The sequence below is a fragment of the Oryzias melastigma genome, linkage group LG7 (assembly GCF_002922805.2).
Source record: "Oryzias melastigma strain HK-1 linkage group LG7, ASM292280v2, whole genome shotgun sequence".
NCBI classification, from domain to species: Eukaryota; Metazoa; Chordata; class Actinopteri; order Beloniformes; family Adrianichthyidae; genus Oryzias; species Oryzias melastigma.
Window position 1 is genome coordinate 3,469,949 of NC_050518.1, and position 10,241 is coordinate 3,480,189.

Genomic DNA, 10,241 nt, shown 5'->3' on the forward strand with positions numbered 1-10,241 from the left:
TCAGCCGCTCCATCAGCATGCTGCTTTTCAGTTCTCTGTGTGTGATGATGGCTATCTTCAGTGCAGGACATCTGCTAGCTCTGTATCTCTATCAGCTGCCAATGTCGCAGCAGCTTGTACCACCAGAGGACATCTATGCCAGGTATAAGGGAGTCTGATTATTTTCTTTTCTAAACTTAGATTTTTTTTGTCTTGCTGAATGGCATTTCTAGCTTAAAAACATTTCTACACAAATGTTAAGCCCAGTTTTCACTTTCTATGTTTATTTATTTGTTTCTAACTAAGATAGATAATACAGGTTCGGGACAAAAAATATTTTTTGTGTCTCTTTCACACTTCCTAAAATTGAATTCTCTGTCATTTTCTCTTCCTATACGCTCTTCCAGGCTGTTTGGGATGACAGGAGTGATCCGAACCAACATTTCAGACCCACACACCCTTGGTCTGCACACACATGTGTGCTGGCCTGACTTCATTAACCCTTTCGTTCTGCTGTTGCTCTACTACACACTGATAGCTCTGCTGCACAAGTGGATTCACCTCACAGAGGAGATGTGTGAGACTGTAAGTTTGGGTTTCACTTGATATGGATGCTGCTGGTGTTATAAAAAATCCTCATTCCCAAGAGAAATTTTAAGATTCTACAAGTTCTTTTGGGTAGTTTACTGTCAGAAACAATCACATCATCTTGGTCCAGATTTTACCCGATTCACTTCATCTGTTTCAATCGGCCATGTCTAAGTTTCACAACGTTATAATCTTACAAAAAGTGAAAATGTAAGCTGACTGAATATTTGACACAAAGATCTAAACAGTGGTGTAATGTGTGCTTTTTGGCTGATCAAGAACTAAACTTGATGAGACGTTTCTGCACAAAAGTTGGGTTTTGTAAACTAAGAGGGCTAATCTGATCTTTCTCATGCTGTGGAGGGAAATTCCACAGCCACAAAGTAGTGAAAAAGTGGGGTGTTTTTTATTTGGGATCAGTACCTAAAATTTCAAGTTGATTGTTAAACTGTGTGACATGGAAGGGATGACAAGAGAGACCTTCTGATTTGGAAAAATAAAGTTGGAAATGTTTGGATGAGGGCAGAGAACAGAACCCTGTGGAACACCTGTGACTTCTTCTCTTTGCAAAGACAATCTGAAATTTAGGCCAGTCATACTGTTCCAAAGATACTCATAATTGTCATCAATAAATTTTTATTTTCCGTTTTTACTGCAGAGTTTGATTATTTTGACGTTCATTTTGAGCACTAAACAAGATTTTTATTGGCATATTGAACCCACATGGAGTAGCAGGCTTTATTATAATTATTTTTTTTGCCACTTGTCACATAAACAGTTTTATAGTAAACAGTTTTTATTAACCTACGTGATGCACTTTAATAGCTTTGGTGCGTTTCAGGAAATTGCTGATGATGACAAAACAGAGAGTCCATTAGAGAGTCCAGAGGCTCCACCGAGCTTCTCAAGGGTCATCTACATCTCAGGAGACAAGCTAGAGGTGACCCACAAATAACTGGAGCAATACATCATATGCTAAAATATTTGCTTTTTGTTTCAAAATAGTTAGCCACAAATGAAGCAGGAGCTATAATCAGAAATCTACATTGATTTTTTTTTTTAATTTAACACCTTTTTCAGCTTCTGAGCAGCACAGACGATGAGACCTATTTACCTGACGAGGTAAGTGAGTATTATAAAGTTTTAAAACATTTAAAAATTCAAGTTCCTGTCAACAAATTCATAGAACTTTGTGTGCTTCCTTTTTTCAGGGAGTGATTTTGCCACCTGGAGTTTCCTGGAAAAATATTGAAAGCAAAAACCTCGGATGTTTGATAGAAGGAGAAGAGTTCCCAAGCTGCTACTCGCTGCCCCATTATGGAGGCAAAGAGTCACCTTCATATGGTAACAATTAAACATGTTGCTTTTTAAGTGTCATGACTTAAAATTTAATGTTTTTAGCAAAAAAATGCAAAGTTTACAGAACTAATGTTTAAAATGTTAGTGTCCAATTGTGTGAGTGCTTTACAGCATTCACACAATACTGATTCTCCTGCTCCTTTCCGTTCGTCTTTCAGCGCGTAAAAACTAAATTACACTTTCAGCAATTTCAGTAATCTTGGTAACAAAATATTTAGCTCATTCAGCTAAATGACTCCTTGTACTTTTGGTATTTATAAACTTAATAGTTTTTGAAATATTGAGCAAAATACACCCCATCGGAAGAAATTAGAATTTACTCAAATCCTTCAAAAACTCTGTGGAATTTGAAATGTGTGAACTTCCACATATACTTTCAGCTAGACATCGTTCAAACTTTAAAATGTTAAGCAACCACTGGGGTTTTTTTTAGGGTAATTTGGCAACATGCTTGCTGTTTATGGGTAATTTAAACAATTTTCCAGTTTTTAAGTTAATTTGGAGTTTAGCTAATATTTTAGCATTATGCTAGCTGTTTTGACAATATTAGACCTTTTTTAAGTTCTTTTAGGCAAATTTGAGTTTAGCTAATATTTTAGCATTATGCTAGCTGTTTTGGCAAAATTAGACTTTTTTAAAGTTCTTCCAGCAAATTTGGAGTTTTGCTTAAATTTTAGCACTATGCTAACTGTCTTGGGAATATTAGACATTTTTCCAGTTTTTGGCTAATTTGGCATTCATAAGCTTCAGTGTTTTTAGCTATCTGTTCCAGCATTTTCAGCTATCATCTCTGTGATTGTTAGCAGCCACATTCAGCTTATTATTATTATTTATTATTATTATTATCGTAGGTAATGCTAGTTAAAATCTCTCTTTATTTACTTTAATTTGTGTCTATTTTTGACTTGCAGAAAGTGATGAAGAAAGAGTAAACAGGAGTGAGGAGATGTCAAAGAGTCAGGCAGACACTTTACCTCCCCCCCAAGGACCCAGTGGTCTGGTTATCTTCGGGAGACTGTTGCAGAAACACAGCTATGTCAGCGCCCTCATCATCATGATGGTAAAGGACATATTCTTTTTGTAGCCCTTAAAAGTTTCTGATTCCCTTACAGTAAATAATGTGTACATTCTAAAGATGTTTCTTAACTTACATTAGTGGTTTAGAAGTGGTTCACATTGTTGATCCCACAATAGCCAACTCGGATCCATCTGTGGTGGTAGAGCTGCCATGCGAAGCAAAGCCCTGCAACTGGGAGCAATTTAGAATGTTTTAATCATCAACAGTTAGGTAGATGGGAATATAAATGATTAGATTATATAAACCAAAACCAGCAACAAAAAAACAAGAAGAGAAGTAGGATTTAGCTATAAGCTAACGCTCCCTTTGAGAAAAATAGAACATATAAAAAACAGAAAAAGTGACAAAAAAGGGTTGGATTTTATGAAGATTTAATTTTATTTCACATTTATACCTGATTCTGCATTAGGTCCTGTTTTTCTTGTTTCATCTTCACTCGATATTTAATTGTTGATTTTTCTTTTTCAGTGTGATTAAAAATAGTGTTTTTGATGTTTTAAACATGTTCCTGTTGCCTTTTTTCTAATGATGGAGGACACATTTTAAGAGCATTAAGAGCAAAATTATATTTCTGAGTATTTTTTTATTCAAATCAGGAGCAGACAAAAAAAATGCAGTTTGAAAAACAGCATATTTTTTATTATATAGAAAATCTGCTGGGTGGACCACAAGCTTTCTGCTCCGCTCCATTCTCATGCATCCACTTGTAGACACACAGATCCATGTACATCTTCATTTTCCTCATCTGAGCTGGTAATTGTCTCAACAGCTGGATAGCTTCGACATTCCATTTTTGTTGCACTGGTAATGTTAGGTTGGGGGGGTGTGAGAGGCTGTAAACTAGCAGGAGATCAGGTGTAAACCAGCTGGCCCCTTGAGGGTTGTCTCGTCTGCTGCTGGTTACCTGGATCAGATGTGTTTGACCAATAAAGAGCTTTGATGGCAGGTCGGTTGGAAAAACATGTAGGACATCGATCCTCGAGATCTGACACCCCAAGTGTACAAAGAGAGCTTTCAGCAATGGGAAGGGGGGCAGGCCTCGCCCATAACTTAGAGGCAAATTTCAAATGAACGTATGCCGCTCTGCAGAGGCTACAATACAACATGTTTTTTTTATTTATTTTGGTTTAAAACAGCATAATTATAATCAAAAGATCACTGGAATGCTTTTAAAATAGAAGAAGAGATGATCATAGAGGGACATTCAATTTTATCTGGTCTCTGTTGGGTCATCTTGTCATACTTTTCATCCTTTTTTAGCTTTGTTAAGACACATTAAAATGAAATGTTTAGACACATTCTTTGTTTTTTTCTTCTTTGATTTATTAATTGATCACAAAAGCCAGAAACTGACCCACAATCATGAATGCCAGAATTTCCTCTGTATGTACTGTCTTCAGGTGTGGAGTATCACCTACAACAACTGGCTAACCTTTGCCCTGCTCGTGTGGTCCTGCATCATTTGGATGATGCGGGACAGGAGGCGTTACGCCATGATGTCTGCCCCCTTCCTTGCCCTGTATGGTACCGTCCTGGTAGTGCTGGGCTTCCTGAGCGGGCTCCGCCTCAGCCGGGCCGAGCTTTACCCTGGTCTGCCCATGACAGTAATAGTGGACTTTGATCTAAACAGCTATCACCCTGCACCCTGTTTGCATTTAGGAGCTAAGGTAAAACATGGATGAGACTTAAAAAAATAACATAACAATTTTATTGATGCTTTACAGTAGCAGAAGTAATAAATGACTTTTTAAAATTAAATATTTATTATTTCAATGTTGTGAATCTACAAATCAAGTTGACCTAGCTAGCCAAAAATATCAGTTATTTAGTTATTTAATCACAAATGCCAAATGTTCTAATCAGAATCTTCTTTTGTCACGTGTTCGCTGTAAAATATGCTGACAATTGACTGGATAAATGTTGTTAAAATGATAGATTTGTGCATTTATTATTGTTCTTCAGGTCCTCTATAGTTTCAGCTTCTGGGTGACGTTTCGACAGCAGCTGAAGGAGCGAAAAGAGGAGCAGAATAAAAGAGCAGAATCCCTCGATGAAGTTAAAGTCATGTCATGTAATTTACATTTTTATACCATTTTCTTTATACTGTGAGACACAAAACATTTGCATTTATCAAAGTCAGAAAATCTTTCCTCATTCATTTCTTTTTTTTATTTATTTATTACAGATTACTCTTTTGATTTGATGTTTTTTTTCTTTTTCTCCTCCATAGCTGCCGAGGAGGAGAGTCAGCCATCACCTATTGTGGCTATGCTGATCTCTGGTTTGAAAGGCATGTTGGTGAAGTACTGGATCCTTTTCTGCTGCTCCATGTTCTTTGTGGTCAGCTTCTCTGGAAAGGTATTTCAGGACACAAAAGCATTTTTTTAAATAAAACGCCAGACAATATTTACTAACTATGTGCTGCTTTCCAGGTTGTTGTCTACAAAATCCTCTACATCGTTCTCTTTCTTTTCTGTGTTGTTCTCTACCAGGTTTGTTCTACTTATCATTTTGAGCATCAAACGTTAACTTTTTGAAAATGTGAAAATCATGATAGATAATTCTAAATCTGTGCATTCCTGTGTTCTATAATTGGATAAATAATAAAAAAAAGAGAAGAGGTCTTTCTGGGAAATATGACTGGGTCAATAAATGTCTGGCAGATGTACTGTTATGGTTAAAATGTTTTTCCATAACACTGAAAGCCTATGGTGGTTTTATTTTACACTGAAATTTGTTGCATCCTAGGTATAATGAAACAATTCCGTGGCTGCACCAAAAATTTAATACATATGCACCTCTGAATTTGCACCCAAAAAGACTGCTGAACCTAAAACCAAAAATGTTAAAACTCATGAACATTTTTTTTGCTATAATTTTACAGTATTTAAAGCACCATAACATCACTGTGGTTCAGACAAAACTGGATACACTTATAGGAAGGTCCTACATTTTTTGTGTAGATGTAATTAATCCAGAATTGTCTTAGGAAGTCAAACTCTGCAAAAAGCCTAAAGGCTAAAGATGAAACTTGAGCTGCTTTTGGTACGTCTTCTATGACAGCGTATTTTCGTGGCGTGATTCGTCTCCCCACAGATCCGTTACGATGTTTGGCGCCGGGTTCTGAAGACGTTCTGGGCAGTGGTGGTGGGCTACTCCATGGTGGTGTTGATATCCATCTACATGTACCAGTTCAGAAGTGTATCTGCACTCTTTAGACAAATAATGGGCATGTCAGAGGAAGGGTGAGTCTTTTTGGCCCTTTTTAAATCTTCACATTTGTCTTGAGTTTGCTACATTTTCCCTATAAGACCCACTCCTATCATCTTTTGATCTATTACAGAAGCATTCCTAGTGGTCTTAACTATGATTATGTCATTTGAAGCCAAAATTATTTGTCGTTTCTGGGACATAGTCTCTGTAGAGCGGCAGGAGTTCATTAGAAATTCATCAATAGGAGCTCAGCAGGAAACTTGTGGTTTGCACAGCGTATTTCTAAATCACAAATAAAGTGCATTTTTTTTCTGCTTATTCGCAACAATTTGAATAAAGAAATATTAAGAAATGCTAAATTATGCCTAATTTTTCCAACATATGTCTTCCATCATAAAAATGCCACAAGAACATGTTAATAACACAATTTTCCTCTAAGTTGCTCTCTAAATGTACTGTATAAAAGTCTTTTGGTGACTGCGCTTCTTCTTGTCTGCTCTTTAGCCTTCGGGATCTGGGTTTGGAGAGGTACAGCACAGTGGAGTTGTTTGCTCGCATCCTGCTTCCCGCTACATTCCTGCTAGCTTGTATCCTTCAGCTTCATTACTTCAACTTTGACTTCTTGACTCTCACGGACTTGGAGAATGTGCCTGTCCGGCAGAAGCCTAGGTGAGACCGGGATTATGTTACTGAGCATTCCATGTTTAATGGGGATAAGAACAGTACACAAAGCTTTAAAACTGGTATTAGAGAAATGTGGAAAAAATACAGAAATAAAATGTACTCGCTAGTAAACTACTATTTTAGTCTTAACAAGGCAGATTTCTTTGCTTTGGACGTTGAAAACATTATGTGACATTCATTTTAACTCTTAATAGTCTCTGCACTCAAGTGAGTTTATCAATCATAATAGTTGTTTACAATATCATAAGAATGACACTGAGGAGCCGCTAAAGTTGTTCTCATTCAAAATGTAATATGAAGGTTTCAAATAAGTTAATACCTTTGAAGTTTCTGGTTTAAAAAAACACAAGTGTTATGATAAATAATTGTGATCTTCTGAGGCTTTTGAACATTGCAATTAGTGGAGGTAAGCTATATACATATACATTCACATTCTTTTGACCTAATCTTTTCTTTGTTTTTGAATTCAAACAATTTTATAATCTCTGATATTTAAAAAATGATTTTAGTTAGTTCAGTAAAAATACAATTTACTTCTCTGACTTAATTTTTTATGCAGTTTCTCGTTTAATTTAGATTTTTTGTGTAATGTAATGATACAAGTTAGCTGTAGATTTCAAATACAAAAACAGCTTTAATAGTAAATTATCAGAGCAAATTATAGAAGAGAATAGAACAGAATAGAACAGAACTTTGTTGATCCCACAAAGGAGAAATTACCTTGTTACCTTACCTTTAATAAAGATAGCAGACAATTACACTAAAAATACAAAAAAGTTTTGTGTATAGCAAATGTAGCAAAATGTATAGCAACAATTGATGTATACAAATCTATACTCTAGAATAATTAAAGTAGTAACGAGAACTGTCAAAAGGGTTAAGTAAATCAAACTGCTAAATAAATTTCTCTTCTGTGTGATTGTCTAATCCATCTTTTTCATCCACTCTTCCTGTCAGAGAGGAAGAACTCAGAAGTTCAGTCAATGTGATATCTGACATGTAAGTTCTTCTCCTTCTCATGATAATTCTGTTTCACTGACATAATTATTACAAGCACTGACTTTTTACTAAACTTAAAAAAAATAATTTGGGTTTTAAATGAGGGGATGCTTGGAGGAAATCATGATTTTCTTTTTTACAATCTTTCTCATGACCTCACACTGAACTGGCACCCATAATGTTGTGTGAGTGCTTTGACTTGATGATAAGTTAGATTCAACTGAATACTTTGCAGTACCCTGAAGTACTTTTAAGCAGACATGCTTACTCAAGTCCAATGTACAAAGTAGATTGTAGCGACGTACAAATGTACAGTACATGACATTGAGATATTTCACTTCTGGATGTTCTTTTTGAGTGCAATTCAAAATTAATCTCTGATGCTGAAGAAGTTGTCAGCTGCTTTCAGGAGTTATGAGTTTTGTTGCGTATGGATATCTAGGGCAGGAACCATGTGACAATTCTGACACAGGAAAAGTCACATTGTCATCAAAAAGCCCCTCAGCATGTAAAGTTTTTTAATCCAAATATGATTTTTACTCATTTTACATATATACATATTTCTAGTGGAATTAAAAATATCTTTAGAGGTGTTCCAGTTTGTGTGAATTGCTTACAAGACTTTGTGTTTGTGTGGACTTTGGTATAATAAAACAGAGGCATAAGGATAATTAAAATTCCATTTGAATGTTTTTTTTTGAGAATATGCTGTAAGCCAAAATAAATTTTGAAAATGAAGATACTGTTAATTCTGAAGTAACCTAAATTATGTTTAGATGAAACAATATTTTACTGTCTATTTACTGATATTCTCTGACTTCTATCACAGCATCAAAGAAAACATTGAGAAGTTTCAGCAAAAGTAAGCTCTTTTTCTCAGGACTTTTCATTTATTAAGGTTTTAAATAATGTGATTTGAGGAAATATTTTTAAATATGTTTAAACAGTGGTGGTCATTTGAGATTCTCCTTTCGTAATTTATCTGTATCTGTTATAAAATCTTTCTTAAAACGCTAAAATGAAAAAGAACAGGAGATATGTGACTTTCAAAAATACAGAATGTTGTGTAAATCAACAGGCTGGTGAAGGAGCAGCTGGGAAACGGTAAAAGTCAGGAAACTCTTGACAGTATTGCGCTGCAAACATCCTTTGAGAAAGGAGCTGAGGAGCAGGAGGAGACACAATCAGAGGGTAAATGCTGTCTAGACAAAAAATACTCCCAGAGATCTTTGCATCAGTGAGCTTTAAAGCTGAATTATGACTTTCATGATAATTTTTTTCAGTGATTGAAAATGAGTCAAAAATGTCATTTTTATATTATCAATACTTTTTATATTGGTATATACATTTTTGTAGCATCTGTATCAAATCTGAATTCTCCCTTCTTATTTTATCCCCATCTTTTCTCCACAGAAATCAATCCCGGGGACAAGTGGATTGTGATTGTGGACCGAGCGAGCCTGCTTCTTATTCACGCCATCTCTGGGCTTCAGAAAATCCAGGAGCTGTGCTGGAGACTGATGGAGCTTCACAGTCTCAAAATCGTTTCCTCCGGCATCATCTGGGTTTCTCTGCAGGAGGTGAATGTTTGCTGTGTATTTCTGTTGGATTAGAAATTGTCAAGTTAGGAGCATTTAAAGGGAAATGGAAAATTTTGATGAGAGAAATATTATTCATTTCTGTGACTAATAGAAAATAATAATTTGTTGTTTCCAGGTTTCACTCATGAACTTCCTGTTTCTGGCTCTTTGGGTGTTTGCACTCCCATTCCCAAAACTACGGCCTTTAGCGTCCAGTATTTCTGCAGTGTGGGCCTGCGTCATGGTGGTGTGCAAGATGTTTTACCAGCTCAAAGTCATCAAACCTCTTGATTACTCCTCCAACTGCACTGCTGTAAGTTAAATTGATTCAGTGCAGGATTTTCCTATTTCTTATAATTTCATAATTGCAACTAAACATCTAGAGGCATGGAAGTTTGCTCTGGAATTAAGGTAAGTTCACAGCCATGTTTGTTTTGGACAGCACTTCTTCTACGTTTCTTTCAGCAACAAATATTGATACACAAACCTACAGTGCCCTCTAGTGGTTGTTAGAAGGACAATAATGAAGAAAAAAAAAAGTTTTTAAAAAAAATCACAAATAAGTCACTTCTGAGTGTAAGTCCCTCCCCTGGCCAATCTATGAAGAAAACAGCAACTTATAGTCCAGAAAATACAGTAATTGGAATCACTGATGAATTGCATATAAACAGCACAATCGTCATTCATGATTCATGCACGATTCTTGTAATGTGTGATGGGTATGTCAATCGAGCATTCTATACTTCTTGAGGGTTTTCTGC

The 10,241-nt window shown here is 35.8% G+C and overlaps 1 protein-coding gene across 1 annotated transcript in view; it reads left to right on the top strand.

The window, feature by feature from the left end:
- The window catches only part of si:dkey-11f4.7 (piezo-type mechanosensitive ion channel component 2), a gene marked incomplete at its 5' end in the record, with an annotated part of 30,358 nt that continues 20,117 nt past the window's right edge, over positions 1-10,241 (top strand). The window contains 17 exon segments of the mRNA XM_024292394.2: positions 1-142; positions 387-564; positions 1,409-1,507; positions 1,648-1,689; positions 1,779-1,911; positions 2,838-2,986; positions 4,405-4,671; positions 4,967-5,075; positions 5,235-5,362; positions 5,437-5,496; positions 6,101-6,249; positions 6,722-6,886; positions 7,859-7,900; positions 8,730-8,762; positions 8,979-9,091; positions 9,314-9,480; positions 9,617-9,793. Of these exon segments, the coding sequence (XP_024148162.1) occupies positions 1-142; positions 387-564; positions 1,409-1,507; positions 1,648-1,689; positions 1,779-1,911; positions 2,838-2,986; positions 4,405-4,671; positions 4,967-5,075; positions 5,235-5,362; positions 5,437-5,496; positions 6,101-6,249; positions 6,722-6,886; positions 7,859-7,900; positions 8,730-8,762; positions 8,979-9,091; positions 9,314-9,480; positions 9,617-9,793 (2,153 nt within the window).